The following is an 18,150-nucleotide window of genomic DNA, read 5'->3' as shown; positions in this document are numbered from 1 at the left end:
GAAAGATATTGTTCTTCTGAGAACAATTATCAAGATATCATAAATTATTAGTACTAGAAAATATATAAAAAAATTATGAAAAACCAATATTATAAAAAAAATCATATACTTAAATATAATTCAAACTAAAATTTGGTAATAATTATTATTGAATCATTTCCAAGTCATTTACTTTGTTACAAGTGGTATTATTATAATATTCATAATGAAAATGAGATAAACTCATTGTAAAGAAGGAAAAAGTATTTCAAGACAATTATAGTCAAAATTTAATAAGAAAAAATAATGTTATTATATACATTTCTTTACAGAGTGTTTTTTAATTCAATTTCTTTTTAATCTTCTAGAAACAGTTGAACGTCCTCATAAATTACTTTTGAATATTTAGAAAGATTAAAGTTCCATAACTGTTGTTAGATATAAGTTAAAAAACAATGCCTTTCTATTTTTATTTTTTATTAGAAAAATAAAATTGGTTTAAGCTAGATAAATGAAAAACTCCAACTAACATCAAGATTTTCAGGGTAATGTTAGATCGTTAGCTAATAGTAACGATTAAGATTTATGTGCTGGAGAAGTGGGGTATTGATCCCCATACCTCTCGCATGCTAAGCGAGCGCTCTACCATCTGAGCTACATCCCCATGACGCCGACATCACCTTTGATATCAACGAGTGAGCATAAAGCATTCTCTATCTTATTTTTTCTTTTCACCACTTCAAATCATGACCACCGCTCCCCTTCCATTCTTAATTTAAAATAATGTTTTGATGCAATGTAATTACACCAACATTTATCATACCCATGTACCGATTTCAGTTAACCAGGTGGCTATGGTTAGTAAGTAGCTGCAAGCACAGATGCCAGAGGTGTGACTGTTTTAAGCCAATTGGGTCACAATACTTTCTATGTTTTAATCTACCATATTGGCATTGATTTCGGGAGTCTCTTCCTCGCTTGGTGGCACCAGTTGCCAGAAAAAAAGAGGAGAAGGGACTTCTCCAAGTTAGCCAGAATCTCTTTAGCTTTCTTCGCTGACAGTCTCATCCTAAAGCATCCGAATATCACAAAAAGTTCCTTACGTATTGACCTTGGAGATAAGAGTGTCAAATGTTCGGGATTCAATCCACATTAACTAGCCAAGGACTTCTATGGAAGACATCACATGCACGCAAATTCAGTGCCTTCATGCGCACGTGCAATCGTGGTGAAGCTAATGCATAATATATATAAAACTGTTATCCTCATCCAGGGAAAAGTACCCAAGACCTTCAGTCAAACAAGCAGCAACATTGCGACGCACCTTGTAAACACAACATACACGTTCGAAGATATGATCTCTTCTCTTCATATGCGACCTCAATGAGTAGTAGCATTTGACGTTGTTAACACACGAATTTTCTGAAATGAAGCACTTGCCGATATCCACCACACAACCACTGGTCATGTATTCACAAGCATGATCTCCTGTTACTTCGATTAAAGCTTCAGCTTGTAAGTTACGGGCTGCAAACCATTCACCAGCTTTCTTATTCGCAAACAACTGGCCTCCTGTGGCTCCATACAAACATGTGTTTGCTACAAAATGGCATCCTCAGCATTGAAACCGCAACCCTCAGCTGGTATAATAACAATTTTTCCACCCGCCGTACTCTGCACAGTTAAATCAGAGTCTTTGCAAGACTGAGCCATGGACGACCTCGGGATTGACCTTTCCAACTCCACGGGCAACTGTTCCAATTCCAGCTCCGGCAACGAAATTCGCTGAAACTTTTGCTTTGCACCTTAAGCAATCTTGATTTCGAGTTGCTCTTTGGTTAACACCGAATAGACCCAATGCAATCCGTCACGAGTAAAGATCTTTTGTTTAATCCCTCCATAAGTTCATGAATTGTACTGAGATCATACTGCCGAGGTGTAATCATAATTTTTATATCTTTCTTCACCATTGATTTCCAGAAATAGATTTTCCACCTATTCTGTTCATGGTTACGGCAATAACTTCATGGGTCTCACGAGTAATAGCCCAAGGGACATACACCACCTTTCACGAAACGCTCTATCATATTCGATGCATTCTCAACTTCCTAAAAGAAATCGGCTGTCTATTACTTGCAAACTCAACAAGGTCTCGCAAGACCTGATTCATCAACGAACAGTTGAAACCAGTCACTATTCAGGTCCAAATTTAGAAAAGGTAAATTCTTCTTGATAATGAGCACTGTCTTTGGTCTGACACACAACACCAGTTTACAGAAAAATGAGCCAGATAATGAGCTAAAGCATAATAGAGGACGTTATTAGTGAGATGGCAAACAGTGACTAGCCGATTTGCAAGATGTTGCTGGAATACGGCATATGCACTTAGGTTTTTCTCAGGAACGGAGTTATGTGAGCTTCGACATCTCAGAGTTGTTTCCATGGTACATATCTAGAACATGGCATTAATCATGTTTAGCATTACGATTTCCAAGTCCGAGAAAGTTAACAACCTTGATATATGAAACGCTAGGATGTTTGAAAAATACCTCCGGGTAGAAACTGAATGAAACCGAATTTATCAAGCTTCTTGGCTGATAACTTCACAAAAATAAGCCACCAGAAAAAAAATCAATGGTTACGAAAGTAGCAGTATCTCTGCAACCATATCCACATCTGCAGAATCTGGAGCCAGAATGTTTCAAAATGGGCGCAGCTCGTCATCACGACCTCGTCAAGTTGGAGACTCCAGAGTGGCCCCACGCGATCACATCCAATTCAAATACTCTGCCATGTATGGATCTCCACGTTGTGACCCACGAATCTCATTGGTTGTGCAAGAGGCCACTTAGGTGTGGTGTCGGTACTTAACCGACGATGTTATATCGGTAAATGGAGTCGTCAAGTCCTCGTTGCGAAGGTCATCGTAGAACTTCAGACCAACCACTTCAGACCGCAACATTGCTTTGTACACAACGGTCCGGCTGGACAACGCGCAGAATTGGAAATGCTCACCCCATAGTTCAGCTGAAGCGGCCTTTTCGATCAGTTACAAGGAAGTGTAAACCTCCCTCTCAAGATCGTCCACGGAGTCTTCAAACAGGTTTTGAATTACGAGTGAATCCTGACGAAAAAAAATCCTTGAAATAGCTGGACATGTGATTGAATTCTTGCTCTAACATTTGAACTTTGATAACAAGTAAAAAAGGTTGGCAGTAGCTTCTGCAAAGGTCCTCTTCCTACGATTCAATTCTGTTGTGTAGAGCTACTGGCAGAATTAATGAACCTTGAAGAAAATGATCTTGGCTTGAAGCAATCAGCGAGGAAAACATTCGCTAGACTCATCTAAACTCGCACACATCAGAAGCAGGGCGTCTCTGACAAGCTTGTGGAATCCTCACTCTTTTAAGCTTAGGCTATGTACCCAACTTCGGAGGCATTGCAATCTGCTAAAATATCGTCCAGGTCCACTACCTATTTAATGAATCCAACGAGTACAATCCCAATTAACTTCTGCCGCATATCATCTCCCTGACGTCAGGAGTTCATTATTGTAGGAAATATTGACTACCTGCCTAACAAACAAAATATATATATCAAACTCTCGCCTCAGCCGAGACAATCCTTCTACTAAACAGACCCTTCCACACCACCAGAACGAATCAGAATTATAAGTATACAGTGCCACACTTTTGATTATAGAAGCTCGTTCATGGTTTATACAGCTCAACTAGTTTCTTCAACTTCAAAAGCACGATGAACTGGGCGAATTTTCATTACAATGCATGAGAAAAGCGTTCCGGACACAGAAACTAAACCTCTCGGAAGACGTGATTAATGTCAAAGATGTGAGGGTGTTTCCCTGTGATCGAGAGGCCGAATGTTGTCGCAATGGTGGATGGAGCACGAAGAAACGAGAATCGGGTGAATCGTGTGATTGGGGCACACAAATTGGCATGGGGAAATGTGCCAAAGGACACTTCGTACAAAAAAAACATCCCATCAGGGGAAAAAAACGTGAATTCGTATTAAAAAACATAAAAAATAAAAATATTCACCAAATCATCTCCAATCCGCCATTTCCGAATCTACTCAGTGACGAACGTCGTCAGTTAGTGACGACGATCCACAACGATGAGGTCTCTCCTGTTCAATTTCGAGAAATACAAATCCTGATCCCTTTAGAGAAAAATAAGGCATTTTGCCAAGCGACAGCAAAACCCTAAAATCGCGACCTTTTTTTTGAATAATGTGGGACCCCATCTTGGAAAACGGATGGATGTCCGTATTCATCCATTTCTAAATCTCGTGTTCACGAGTTCTGTTCATGAAACGAGTCCATAGATGAAACTTCGGTTCTTCTGTTCGTTGTTCATTCTCTGTCGGCAGCAGCCAAATGAGGATAAATTTTTAGGTTCTGGCAAAATTGAAAATAAGAAAACGTCGACCGAAAAGTTAAAGGCATGATAGAATGGGAACCAATAATTAATTAACACGTGTAGAATTTCGCAGTGAGAAGCTGAAGGTTCTCCTGCCTCCTGTGGGCTTGACAGGTGTCAGTTGGGCAGAACTGGTGGCATTGATGACGTGGAATTGACAAATGGCATTGATGACGTGGCCAGTTGCAAATCTATCGCACTTTTATTTAAATTTTTTCTTTCAATATAATATTGTAGAAGTTAATAATTTTCCATCCCTGAATTTATTCTAATTATTGGAAGTTTTACTTCTAGGGAATGCCACATACATTCATATACCAATTCCAACACATGATTCTTCACAACTATAACCTATTGGCACAAAAAATATTAATTTTAATTCAACAGAATTTGCATCAATAAATGTTTATCTAAAATTTATCATTATTATTTTCGAATAAATTTGGGCTTTATTTGAAGTAATTGTAAGAATACTACATGATTATTTGATAGAATAATGTAGGAAAATATTGTATGCAAAATATTACTATGTAACAATAAGATCCTTGGACAAGTTGAAAAAATTGCAAAATTATATGCACCCAAATCTTGTATTGCAATAAATACAAAAGTAGATATAAAAGGAATTAGCACACACCAAGGCCAAATTTGTAGCATTAGATAAAAAATTCCAAGATGAAAAAGACAAAATAAAAATAATTAGTGTAACCAATAACATAAAATAAATATTTATGTATTTTTTATATTATGTAATATAATATTTTTTTTTCATAAAATTTTATAATCAATAATGTAAAATCGATGCTACAAGCATGTACATAATTCTAATCTTTGGCATAAAAACATTAAATACTAGTTGTTTAGGAAGTTTACAAAGACACACTTCAAATATAATAAGCTTAATTTTAACTTAATGGTAGGACTTAGTGAGTTAAAATTAAACATAGAAGATAAATTACAAGATAGAACTAAATATAGTAATTACTGATATTTTTTCTTCATAAAATCATAAGACGTTTTACATATAAATAAATTTATTGAAAATATGTCTCAAATAAGATTTTTTCTAAAATCCCAAAAAATATCATGTAAGTCAATATTTGCAAAATAACATTATTTTGCTAACCTTCACAAATTCTCTGTGCATAAATAATTCTCTTTTTAATTACCTTTTATTTTATTTTATTTTGTGTTTTTGACCCTCTTTTTTTTTTTTTTTTTTTTTTTTTGTTTTTTTTGTTTTCCAAAGCATAATAAGTCCTTAAAGCATTGTAATAATAAGTATTATTTTATTTACTAGAATACAAAACCAGGTATGTCAGCCATAGTATTTGTTTTCAATAAGTACACTCAATATAATAGTTTGATGTTAGAAATTTTAATTGCCAAATATAATTCTGAAATGTAAATCAATATCAACATCATATTTCCTTACAACAACTGTATAATCTATGTTCTATTTTCTGCTATTCAATTGTAATGGTACCAAAACTTTAATAATATTGTAGAATGCAACAAACATGACAAGACAAAGAAATCACCAATGGAACATACACAAGAAGGTATTCCAAGTCATCTAATTGCAAAAGTACATGAACCATCAATATATATAGCTAAATATTTATCTATATCTATAAAACAAAAAAATAAAAAAACAAAAGAGACAAACAAAAAATGAAACTGTGGGTGTTGAAATCAACACTATATATATTTATTATGTATGTATTTCACACACCGAAGGTAGAAGCTGGAGAACACCACACAACAACATTCAATTTCCTTTCTTTAAAAAAAGCAACACATGGTTAGATCAGACAAAGGCAATAGAATTGAATTGAATTGTGAGTGTGCGCGTTTTGTTTTGTTTTGTTTTGTTTCGGAAGAGACGTTAATAATATGAAGTCCAAAATGGGAGTACAAGAGGAGCCATGGTGAGCCCTGCGGAGAGAGAGACTGAAGCATATTCATTCATTCATTCATTCGCCGCGCCGAGGTATGTACAATTGGCACGCCGAGGCTTCTTCTTCTGCTTCTGCTTCTTCTGCTTTGGTGCTACAAATCTGTACACTCACTCACTCGCTCACTCACACTCACACTCGCGGAGCATCGGAGTCTCCGCCCCGCGCCGAGGCAGAGAGAAATGCATACTCACGGCAGCTCGCAACGAAGTCGTGGACATGGAAACAGTGATAATAATGGGGGAGGGGGTTTAGCTCGCGCTGGACGCTGCGGGAGGAGCGCTGGAGTCCACCGTGAGGTCGCGGTTAAGGTCCCAGAGGCGCCAGCTCAAGGCCGTCGCGAAGAGCACCCATGCGAGATAGGGCTTCAGCAGATTGGCCGCGACTTCGTTGACGGGTTTGAAGGCGACGATGGTAGCCACGATCGCCACGTCCAGAGCCAGGATGTCGTAGAACGCGGCGCCGAGGCGCTTAGCACCGAAGAAGAGCGCTTGCCATGCGAGGTTGAGCACCAGCTGGATGGCGTAGAGCGTGAGCGGGACGGCTTGCTTGGCGAAGCCTCCTTCGGCCCACACAAGCCATGACGCGAGCCCCATGAGGGGATACAGCAGACTCCATGCACCGCCGAAGATGGGGCCCGGGGGCTGCCATTTCGGCTTCTTCAGGTCGAAGTACCACTTGGACAACGGGCTGTTGAAGATGGCGTCCACGAAGCCGAGCACGAGTGGAATTCCCACCGCTATGTACAAGCTCTTCATTCCCTCGGTCGCAGGTGCGCTCACCGCGCGTGGGGTCACAACCCCTCGCCTCGCAGCAGCTCCTCTCCGACTAACAACACCACCACCACCACCACGACAACAACTCACAAGACTAACAAATCCATGACCCGTGAAGAACTGTGTGCTCGCTCCGGACATTACGAGCTTCCGGTGCGTCGAAATGGCACGAGCTGGTCCTGCGAGAGCTACACCCCGCCCGGAGCTACAACTGCGCACTCTGACATTGAAATTTTTACCAGAAGCTAGAGCACTCGATCCTGTCAAACCAGAAGAAAGCATAACCATCGCCATAGCCAACGACAACAACGATCAAAAATGTGAAAAATCAAGAAAAACCAGTTCACTCGTAGCTCTAGATCAACACAAAATGAGGCTCCAGAAATTTGGATTTGAACCCAAAACTAGAACAAGAAGATGAAACCGTATATCAAACAAGCTACAGCAAACTCCTACTACAATAAAAACAACAACAACTCAGACTCAAAAGTATGAGGATATTATAATAGTGAGTTGCGAGACGCTGGCTTGGTTACAGAAACTGAACCAGGATTGAAAGCTTGCTTGTGTGGAGAGTTGCGAATAAAGCGAAACCAGAACGTGGCGTGCTCACACACATCGTGTGCAATCCACAAAAACGATGGCGAGTGGGGATGTTGCCAAGTGTGGGATAATTGCTTCGGAGCCCCATTTCCCTTTTGTGTTATTTGCTTCATGACGAACTCCTTTTTTGCCTCTTGCTTTTGCATTATATTGCTTTCTTTTTTGAGGAGACAGTTTGGTGGTGACGAGGGGTGAGAAGAACGATAAGTTTGAGAATAATTCATTCATTCTATCGTTCAGATTGTAGGGTTGGTTGCAAACTTTGTAAAATAATGAGGTGGGTGTGTTTTGAACGAAAACAGTGCATAGTTAATTTGTTTCAAGAGTCAGAAAAATGTGTGTTTTTGTTTGAGTGTTTTTGCAGCGTTTGGTTTGGTTTCTATGAGAAAATTACCATAATTATGATTTTTTTTATCTGCTTATTATTTTATTTTTTCATAACGATTTATTTTTGTGCTACATGACATTGACTTTGTTAGTCTTTTGATGTTTTATAGCTTTGTTGCATTGAATATAATTGAGATGTCAGTCAATTTTTTATGCTATAAGGTTTCTACATTTTTAATCAATTTATTTATATGACTTTTCAATAGGATTTGAGTTGTATACTTCTTGAATTTTAGGTAATATATTATTCTACCTGAAATTAATAGTTGTAAAAATGGTTGAAGTATGTTAACTTGTAGAATTGTTGCAATACTGTAATTGTTGCTCAGCTCATACAAATTCAAATATCATGATAGCACCTTCATTTTTTAATTTTTTTAATTTTAAATATTGTTAATTTGTAGATGACTTATTGGTGCTACAAAAAAATCCACATGTTAAAAAGATGTAAAAAATTAAAAAATTAAATACCAATAATACATTGTAATATATATATATATATATATATATATATATACATAAAGGTAAATGCTATAACATAGTAATATACAGCATATAAGTAAAACAAGGAAGTCTTTAGTTGATAAGTTCATGATACATAATATACATTGTCATTTACTACAACTATGGCATTGTTGTTGGCTGAAATATATGTTAATACTTCAACTTAATTTTTTTTTTAATTAAAAATTTATGTTTAAATATTTTGGACTTCATAATTATTGGATAAAATCTACACATCAAAAAGTTTAAATAAAGGATAAACTATAATATGTGTACATCAACTTGTAAGTATGTCATTTTGTATTTCTAGGTAAGATTTGCATATCATGTCATATATACTTTCGCCCATTTGTAAGTATTGTGCTAAATGTATATATTAGAAAAAAATTATGGTTGTATTTTTCAACAACAATATACACTACTTTATTGATTAATCTAAAGTGAGTGCATGTCTTTTCTTATTATGAAACAAATACCACATATTAGACATTATGATGTAATAACAAAAAAAACACATACGTGTTCAGAGATTGGATTTGAATTCTAAATTACCTTGAATTATTAGTAAGATAGTTTGTTATCACACATGTAAAAAAAAATCAAAAAGGATGAAAATAATTCAATTCACAGAAAAAAAGTTGAATTTTAGAAAATTACTAAAAAATAAATAAATAAATATACGTGATACTTTTTTTTTGTAATGCACTTGTATTATTGAAAACATGCATTAATACTTTTAAACATATACTCTCATTTGTGAGATAAAAACTAAGAGGACAACATCAAGAAAACAACTCAGAATACAACAATCACCCACAAACAAAAGTTCCATTGCCTCCTAATGCATATTTCACACTTAATCAATCACATACTTTGTTCCAATTTGTAAATTCATCAATCTACTTATGGTTGTCATTTCTAGATGACAGATTTCTAAATGTATAAAGCAGCCCATCAAAGACTCGAAATAACTGAACTAACACTTTGCCACGAGAAAAATCGTTCAGTGTGAAATGGAATGCGACAATAAGTACACATCCAGGTTTTGTTTTTCTGGTGAACCATTTCTACAGCTTGAGTGTTTGTAAGCCAAAATGGGTAAAGATACACATGCTCTTCAGCATGGGGCAAATACAAAGGAAGCCAGCGATGTCATAGGAGCTGTCATCCAGAAATCTATTAAAGCTCTACAACATTTACATTTGAAGAAACCGATTTGTTTAGTAAAATACAAAGTATGCAGCAGAAAGTTGAGCACTGGGATTAACTGGAAACTGGTATACGTACAAGTCCGTGTCGTGTGTTTTGTGTTGTGTGAGGGAATCGAGAAGTGAATTGCTGTTTTGGAATCAGAAGTCGTCTCCACGGAAGAATGGCGGAGTGTAGAAGGCGCTCGGGAAGGTACCAGCGCTGTTGGGGAAGAGCGTCAAGAAGCAGATGACAGTCAGAGCGATGGCCCAGATCTTCCGCTCATTACCCAAGGGGGTGATCTCGTCTTGTGCTGGGAGCTCCTCACCGCCGCGGAAGAAGGTCGCAATGAAGCCCCACACTAGGCTGAGTACACTGCCAGTGACCCCACCAAAACCGAGGCCTAGAGACGTGAAGAAAGAGAGGCGACCGGCAAGACGACGTCCCAGGACTGCTTGCGCAATGCGTCCACCTTCAAGACGGCCTGATGGAAGCATGTTGAGGGAGGTCACAACGATACCTGCAAGATATTGATCGTAAGGACCTTGGTCAGTATCAAGTTCCAAAAATATCAAAAACAGTGGAGAGTTCTCAACTATACAATGCAAAGATTAAAAAAAAGAAAAGAAAAGAAAAACACACGAACACACACAGTTGACATGTACCGAGGAGTCCGGCGAACGCGAGAGGGTCAATCGGAACTCCAAGTCCGGGAACAGCTTGAGGGAGTACGTTGCCAAGCTCATCGCTATATGGCCCGATCACGTATTGTACAAATGAGAGAAGAGGGTTATTGTAGAAGAATTGGGGGCGAATGTATCTGCGTTGCAAATCAAGACAACTAGATTTAGCAAATCTTTTACACGCATGCTACAAACCGATGATGTATGCAATCGGCAAGGAACCTTCACAAAACAAAGCTTTATGTGCATTTTCAGTTTAGCATGATTTTAAATCAAGAAAAGGAAATCTAAGAGTTGGTACTACAAAGGGGCTTGCGGATCATACAAAGCATTCTCTCCACCATTCCAACTCTGATCAAGCAAGAACGCCGAAATGGCTAAGCCCAAGGATGCCAAATACGAGCTCGTGATGCGCGTTGCAGCAATATCGAATAAGGCCTTCTTGCTAGGGAGGAGGGACTCGTAGTTATTGACTACGCCCAAGCAACCCGTCCAGTTCGATGGAATCATAAAAGTTGGACTCAGCTTCACCCCATACTTCGACGCCACATACCGTGTGGCTAACTGAGAAGTTGACATAGAGAGATATTAGGAATGTAAGCAGGACCCCTACAAAAAACAAAAGCTCATAGAAAAAGTTTCATAACAAAGTCAATTGCGAAGTGCTGCAGCTTGCAATGCAATTTTTGAATAACTCGACTCGTTTAAGAGATACATAAATGCTAAAATTTACCTCCGAGGTGCCAAAAATGCCGAGGTACCCAGCGAAGAGGGGAAGAACGCGGCTCACGTAATCATCGTAAGTTGCACCAGGCGTCAGAAAGAAACCACTCATAATGCTGATTGTGCCAAGGGTTGTGATTCCTAGCAATGCAGCACTGAAATATCCTGTCCAAGTGCTCAGCCTTTGCGATTCAAACTGTGCGTCAATTTCTGCCTTCGGTTGTACTACGCACACCTGAAAAAAATACCGTTTATCCTTAACGACCTAGTATACTTTTCCAGCACTCTAGGGTCCAGCTAGAACACTCATACTAAAGAAATTGAAAGAAAGCTGGAAGTTTAGGAGGGCGAAGCATTACTTGTTTAGTTTCATCGTTAACAGTTTCTTCCATGAACCAAAGGTCTACTTCCCGACCACATGCTTCTGCGAGTTTCTTTTCAAGCTTAGGTTTGACTTCCGCCAAGGGCCTTCGCAAGTTTCCAATGACAATGCCCCCGTCTCCCATTCTCCGGACATCGTTCGCGTAGAATGTATCAAGGCCAAAACAACTCCTCACCTTGCTAAGGTCTAAAGCAATGAATGTCGCTTCAGCTTTATCAAGTCGCTCTTTCTCTCGCTGCAATGACCTCCTGTTCAAGTTACCATGAAATTACAAGACGTAACAGGAAGGGATACAACAGGCTTTTGATAGATCATAAATGAATCGAGACGAGGAACTCGCGGCAACATGTCAGGAGGAAGTGCAGAAGACATACCTGACGACACTATTGATTATTCCTTTGAAAAAGTTTCCCTGATCCTGGTTATCAAGGTCTCGCAATTTTTCCTCAGCGCGCTTCCTCTCCAGCTTCAAAGCAGATTCAATCGATGGATTGCTCATGAACTTTTTGAAATCTTCATCCAGCCTCCAATCTCTTTCTTGTTTCTTCTCCACCGCTTCTTCCTTCTTGGACTCCTCCACCGGTTGGTCTTTCTCCTCCGCTGGTCTGTCTTCCACTGTTGTCACATGAAACCCAAAATCACAAATGAAATTCAAGTCTCAGCTTTGAAATGCAGAATGTTACTATGCGGCAAGGAGAAAACCACTATGCAAAGACCAAAATTAAAACCTAAGCTCCAAATCAACGGGATGGACAGGTCACCTGATGACTGAGAATCTTTCTTCTCGTCCTTCACTTCGGCTCTTGCAAGAAGCCGAACTGTGCGCCTGGTTTTCAAAGGGTCAATAAAAAAATTCCCACTGGCCAGACGCTGCCCACACACCTGATAATCAACATAATGCAAGCTTGGTATGATGAGCAGGTGAAAGACTAAATTCCTCTGTTCCTAAAATACAACTACAAGCAATATACATGGGAAATTTTACATGATTATGTTGTCAGCTGCACAAGTTGAATGACCGAGTCTAGAGTAACTCATTGAGACCATCAGCATCATGGAAATTCCCTAGCAGCATCCAGTTGCTGACCTCGTCCGTGTTAGCGGGGAGGGACTTCGAACCATACCTGAGAAGGACGTAATACTACATTGCGGCTCCGCTTCTGATTACTTGCATTCGGCAAGGGCGTGAAGAGCTTGAGTACAGTGAGCGATTGGAGGGCCACCGACGCCATTTCGTAAGTGTAAAACCTGTGCAGGTGAATTTTCTTTCAGCCGTGAAAAATGCTGGAGCAGCCAAAGAGGATTAACCAAGCGATGTTCAAAGTTCTGATGTGTCAGTTAGGGCTTTGATTAATTTGATAAACTACTCAGTTTTTTGTTAGGAGCAGCCTTCGTACCTTCACACTCCAGCGAATTCTTACGAAAGTCTGGTTGCGAGTGGAACGCAAACCCTCTGCTCAAAATTACATACAAGCCCCTGTCCATCCAATCCAAAGATCCAATACAACCCAGCTGCACACGGTCAGTCTTCCACACTCCTGATCACCATTACACGTGCATTGTTGTTATGCGATTCCACAAGACGCAAGAAAAATCCGCTTTAAACATGGAGAATTTGCAGCAGATCTGCAAACACAAAAAGAGAAGAAAAGAAAAGGAAAGGAAAGGAAAGGAAATCATAATAACGATGATCCGCAAAGAGCATCTCTGAGCACATTATCAAGAGAACAACTCATCCTGCACCAAGTCGCCACAAATTCGCAAGGAAGAAGCTGGAAGTTCAACTCCACATTAACAGCAAGCTCATACGAAATTCTCATCAAACCAGAAAAAATAAGGCAAACGCTTAAAAAAACAACAACAAGAGAAAAGCACCCACTCAACCTCATCAGAAGCCTCACCTTGGTCTCAATCTGCAGCGACAGCACTGAACTCGACCTTCTCCACAAACTGGGTTGTAAAATTCAAGATGTCGCAAGCCCACAGATGAAATCAATCCTCAACTCCAAACACTGCAACCACATTCAACGAACACTCCACACACTTACACACACACGGTCTCAATCTGCAGCGACAGCACTGAACTCGACCTTCTCCACAAACTGGGTTGTAAAATTCAAGATGTCGCAACCCCACAGATGAAATCAATCCTCAACTCCAAACACTGCAACCACATTCAACGAACACTCCACACACTTACACACACACGAAGCTCAACAACCCCAGCAAGGAGGCCTACGTCAGAACAGAGCATCCACCGGAGTGCCGTTTTCAAGACGAAACAATCATCGACGGCGGGTGAAAAGGCGCGGGCGATTGGTGGAGCGAGGGACCGAGCGAAGGTGAGAATGCGTCACGAGAGAAGACGAGAAGCGACCAGAAGAACCCACATGGCAGCATGCGTGGCGCAGCGCTCTGGCAAATGGGCAGCGCCAGGATACAACAATGGTTGGCGGTCGGCAGCCAGCCAGCTTCAGGATTTTGTTTCGCGGTGGCCGCGTCACTGATTTGGCCATTGAATGCAGTCGCGACGCGCCGCGACGCGACTGTCTTAGCTTCGGCATTCATCCTGGCGTAGGCGCCATCCTTTCACCCATAGATTTTATATATATATTTGTTTTTTCACAAAATAAATTTTCGTTAATTGACACAAGGTAGCTTATACATTGTCGACCACCCCCCATTTTCGACCTATATGGTGGGGTATTTCCATTAGGTTGCCAGCTTATTTGTTGAGTAGTTTTGGCATTTTGTGGTCAAAAATAAGTTGGGGCCTTGTAGAAATGATGTTAAACTATGAGCAATATAAATAGTTTACTAAATTCGGAATGGGTTTATGTAAATTTTCAAAAATCAATTTTTGCATAAGTAGAGTTGTATGTATGCAATGGTTGGTTATGCATTGGTGAATTAGGGAATTGTTGGAGTGAGATTAGAAGATGGAAGATGTGAAAAATATTGTTTGGAGATGAGTAGAAATAAGGAAGAATAGTGGTAAAAATCCAACTCAAACATGGTGGAATATTTATAACCAAATGTTTGAATTATTGTTATCTCATGTATACATTTACATCTATAGGTTGCATAGAATTAGGTGAAATTTAATAGCATTAATAGATGCCATACATCACAATTTTGTAAAAGTTGGATTCTCAATTTTGTAATCTAAAACTAGTCGAAATTAGGTTGGCCTATATGTTTGAAATAGATCAAAGAAAATCTTTAGCTAAAACATTTATAATTTTTTTTTTTTTTTTTTTTTTTTTTTTGAATCAAATAGTGTGTAAATATTGAAAAGCTTCTTGATTTCTATTTTTTTATATGGAGGTATTTTCCTATTTTTACATCTATTAGATATATGTTGAAATACTTAAGTTATTAGAAATAAATTATCTACCTTAAGCATTTTGTTTCCTTGATGCAGATTTTATTTGATGTTGGTGCTCTCCTAATAGAAGATCTCATCTTATGACTTTGTCCATCCATCTATCACATAAGCGCAAACTCAGATCCATAGTCAATACTTGAGATGCAATATTACCTTCACTAAATATATTCATCTCATTCTTCTTTTTTAATTGACACTACATATATTCTCACTTGTACTAAGTTATAACTTAGACCATTAAGCAAGAAGATATTAAGAAAAGTATAAAAGAGCAAAGAAAAAAAAAACAAGGCTTTGTTAAGTTTCAAGAATTTAAGAAGATTATATGATAGGAGGATCAAACTCAAATTAAGAAGATTATAGTGATAGATCCAATAATTATACTTAGAAGTATAATAAAGTAGCAACCATCAACAATTGGAAGAAGGTCCTTATTATCATGTTAACACAAGCCACAATACCAATACAAAGACCTCTTATCAATCAAGTACAAGAAGCAATTATCTGAGTTAATCTATATATGCAAATCAAAGAGAGGATGCCTATTATTACAGTGGTAATACACATAGAAGCATCAAATTATACAAAGGCAACTTTCACCAAAATTAACTTTAGCAAAATTACTTTGAGTTAAAAAAATGGACAAGAAATCAAATTTGAAGAGTATCATAAATAAATTATGTGATTTGGAATTGAGGATGCAAGAGCATAAGCCTAAAGTGTATATAAACAATGTTGATAAATTTTTCAAGTATAATCCAATTAATTGCAAAGATCAACCTCATTAAAATTAACTATAAGAGAAATTATTAGTTATTCAAATTGTCAAGGCTTGCTTTGCAAGAGTAAATCTATTTAAGATTAGACAAAGCACAACACTATGATTCCTTAACTTGGGTGCATTTCATCATGTATCAAGAAATCCATCTATTTTTTTGTTACTAAAACCAAGTAGAGATACCAAAGTTATCTTAGCACAAAGGTATTGGCATAGTATCATTAGGGTTGAAAATATAGTCATTCGGATTTTATCTAGAGAAAATTTAAAGATTGACCATATTTTGTTTTTGCCTAATATTACTAAAAATTTATTATTTTTTGGTTTTTTGACTAAAAGATGATTTGTTTTTCAGTTTTATAAAGACATTTTCTTGATAAAAAAATAAAATAGATTGCATAATAGTTAGAATAGACAGACAATCACATAATGGATTATATATGATAGAAGATATGTTATTGAACTGCTTCAAGATTTGGAAGCCAAAAGCACATGGCATAACCACCATTCATGATTCTTTGGCATTGCCTACATCATTTGCCATGATATGGCACCACAAATTAAGAAATTTTAACTATTTAGTTATGCAATGTGTGATGGATCACAATGCGGTCATAAGATTGCCATATTTTTCTATCAACAACATTCTCTATAAAATATGTTTAGTAAAGAAGTAAAGAAGGACCAAGATCCTTAAGAGTATGACCACTTCATCAATCTACATATTATATCTAGTAAATATTAGTATATATAGGCCTTTTTAAGTAAAATTTATTGAAAGAAAAAAATATTTTATTTCATTTATTGATGATTTTTTAAAGAAAATATTTATTTACTTTATAACAATAAAAAGTGAGGGCTTTGAAATTTTTTGTATATTTCACTAAGCTATTAAATACCAATGCCGCCAAAAATGATTAATTTCATAATTTGATAATAGTGATAATTTTACTTCAAATAAATTTAATAATTAGTATGAATTATATAGAATTTACTGCCAAGTAACGCAACCATATACTTCACAATACAATGCCTCAACCAAGCAAAGAAATAGAGCTATCTTCGACATCATGCAATGCTTTTTATTTAATCACATGCTACTCAAAAATCTATAGGTAGAGATGCAACATGCAGCTTGTACGATCTTGAATTTACAATCAATAAAGCAAGATCAAGATAGAATCCTCAAAAAAATATTCACCAGACTAAAATCTAATTTTTTTTTACTAAATTTTTTTGGATCACTTGTTTACATAATATATACAAAACTTGACAAAGAAAAACTTGTTGATAGATTCAAGAAACTTTTGTATTTCAATAGAAATGATAGGGCCAAAGGCTTTAGATATTACGATCTAGGAACATGTCATGCTATTATATCAAAAGATGTGAGATTTTTAGAAGATTAAATTTTATTAAAAATCTCCAAGCACTTGATCAAGATTATGATATATTTTTAGACCTTGAAATTTATAGAGATATGGCAACTAACACAATATATGTCCAATCAGAGACACAACTTAGTGGCACCTCAATTATACATACACCAATATAAGATAACCTAGTTTGAGGGCAACTCTCATATAACCTTTTTTTGGGCCTAAAATGTATACAAATTAGATCCTTGTAGTCAATTGAGCAATTAGGATCATTGTCTTTGTGCACTTACCGTAGACAATCTATATCACCCTAAGATTATCAGATTACACTTGTACCATCAACTAACATGTTGTTGTCATATTATGTGTATTCTTGCTTGACAATGCACCATGCACCTAGTTGTGGAAGATAAATAGAAATGTAACAACAATCCTACCAAGTGTAATAGAATCTCAAATAAGCTTTAAATAATCCTTAGTAATTATAATAAAATTTTAACTAATCTAAAGTAAATTTAAAAGAAATTATAAAAAGATAAAAAATAGTCATAAATTAATTTTAAAGATAAATAATAAAAAATCATAAAGAAATAGAAAAATAAAATTTTAAAGAAATAAATAGAAATTCTTTAAAATAGTAAAAATAGAAATTTTAAATAAATTCTAAATAAATTTTAATAAAAATTCTAATTTAATCTTAATTAGATCCCAGATAAATTCTTTATTAATTCCTATTTGAAATTCTAATTTAAATCTTAATCAAATCTTAGATTAAATCCTAATTAAAATTATAATTAAATTTTTCATGAATCTCAACCAAATCCTAGATCAAACCTTAATGAAATCCTAGCAAAATCCTAAATCCTAACCAAATTCTAAATCCTAGATCAACCTTAATGAAATTCTAATAAAATCCTAAATCTTAACCAAATCTTAAATTCTAGACCAATCCTAATGAAATACTAGCAAAATCTTAAATCCTA

At 36.8% G+C, this 18,150-nt stretch overlaps 1 protein-coding gene, 1 long non-coding RNA gene and 1 pseudogene across 6 annotated transcripts; all 3 read right to left on the bottom strand.

The window, feature by feature from the left end:
• Positions 1-489: 489 nt before the first annotated feature.
• LOC112276524 (uncharacterized) lies at positions 490-5,117 on the bottom strand. Of its 2 annotated transcripts, XR_012216652.2 has the most exons (3): positions 2,529-5,105; positions 1,304-2,232; positions 490-1,048 (listed from the first exon to the last, which is right to left on the bottom strand). It is a non-coding gene; the product is annotated as an uncharacterized LOC112276524 (long non-coding RNA). The 2 variants fall into 2 exon arrangements; XR_016500686.1 differs by having other exon boundaries at positions 490-2,232; positions 2,529-5,117.
• A 1,155-nt stretch (positions 5,118-6,272) lies between these two features.
• On the bottom strand, positions 6,273-8,049 carry LOC112276439 (uncharacterized; annotated as a pseudogene). The gene has a single exon (XR_002968016.3). The product of XR_002968016.3 is annotated as an uncharacterized LOC112276439 (transcript).
• A 1,599-nt stretch (positions 8,050-9,648) lies between these two features.
• LOC112276841 (putative zinc metallopeptidase EGY3, chloroplastic) lies at positions 9,649-14,064 on the bottom strand. Of its 3 annotated transcripts, none has more exons than XM_073531063.2 (11): positions 13,862-14,064; positions 13,524-13,634; positions 13,020-13,099; positions 12,747-12,870; positions 12,384-12,504; positions 11,997-12,237; positions 11,600-11,870; positions 11,251-11,475; positions 10,843-11,081; positions 10,500-10,654; positions 9,649-10,354 (listed from the first exon to the last, which is right to left on the bottom strand). In XM_073531063.2, the coding sequence occupies exons 4-11, from the start codon at positions 12,852-12,854 to the stop codon at positions 9,996-9,998; spliced, it is 1,719 nt and encodes a 572-aa protein (XP_073387164.1). In that variant the 5' UTR covers positions 12,855-12,870; positions 13,020-13,099; positions 13,524-13,634; positions 13,862-14,064; the 3' UTR covers positions 9,649-9,995. The 3 variants fall into 3 exon arrangements, with proteins under 3 accessions (XP_073387164.1, XP_073387163.1, XP_024364357.1); XM_073531062.2 differs by having other exon boundaries at positions 13,823-14,012; XM_024508589.3 differs by lacking the exon at positions 13,862-14,064 and having other exon boundaries at positions 13,524-13,824.
• Between the last annotated feature and the right edge of the window lie 4,086 nt (positions 14,065-18,150).

This window comes from Physcomitrium patens, chromosome 24 (assembly GCF_059467195.1).
Source record: "Physcomitrium patens ecotype Gransden chromosome 24, ASM5946719v1, whole genome shotgun sequence".
NCBI classification, from domain to species: domain Eukaryota; kingdom Viridiplantae; phylum Streptophyta; class Bryopsida; order Funariales; family Funariaceae; genus Physcomitrium; species Physcomitrium patens.
Note: the sequence above shows the minus strand (reverse complement) of the source record. Positions and strands in the feature narration are given on the sequence as shown.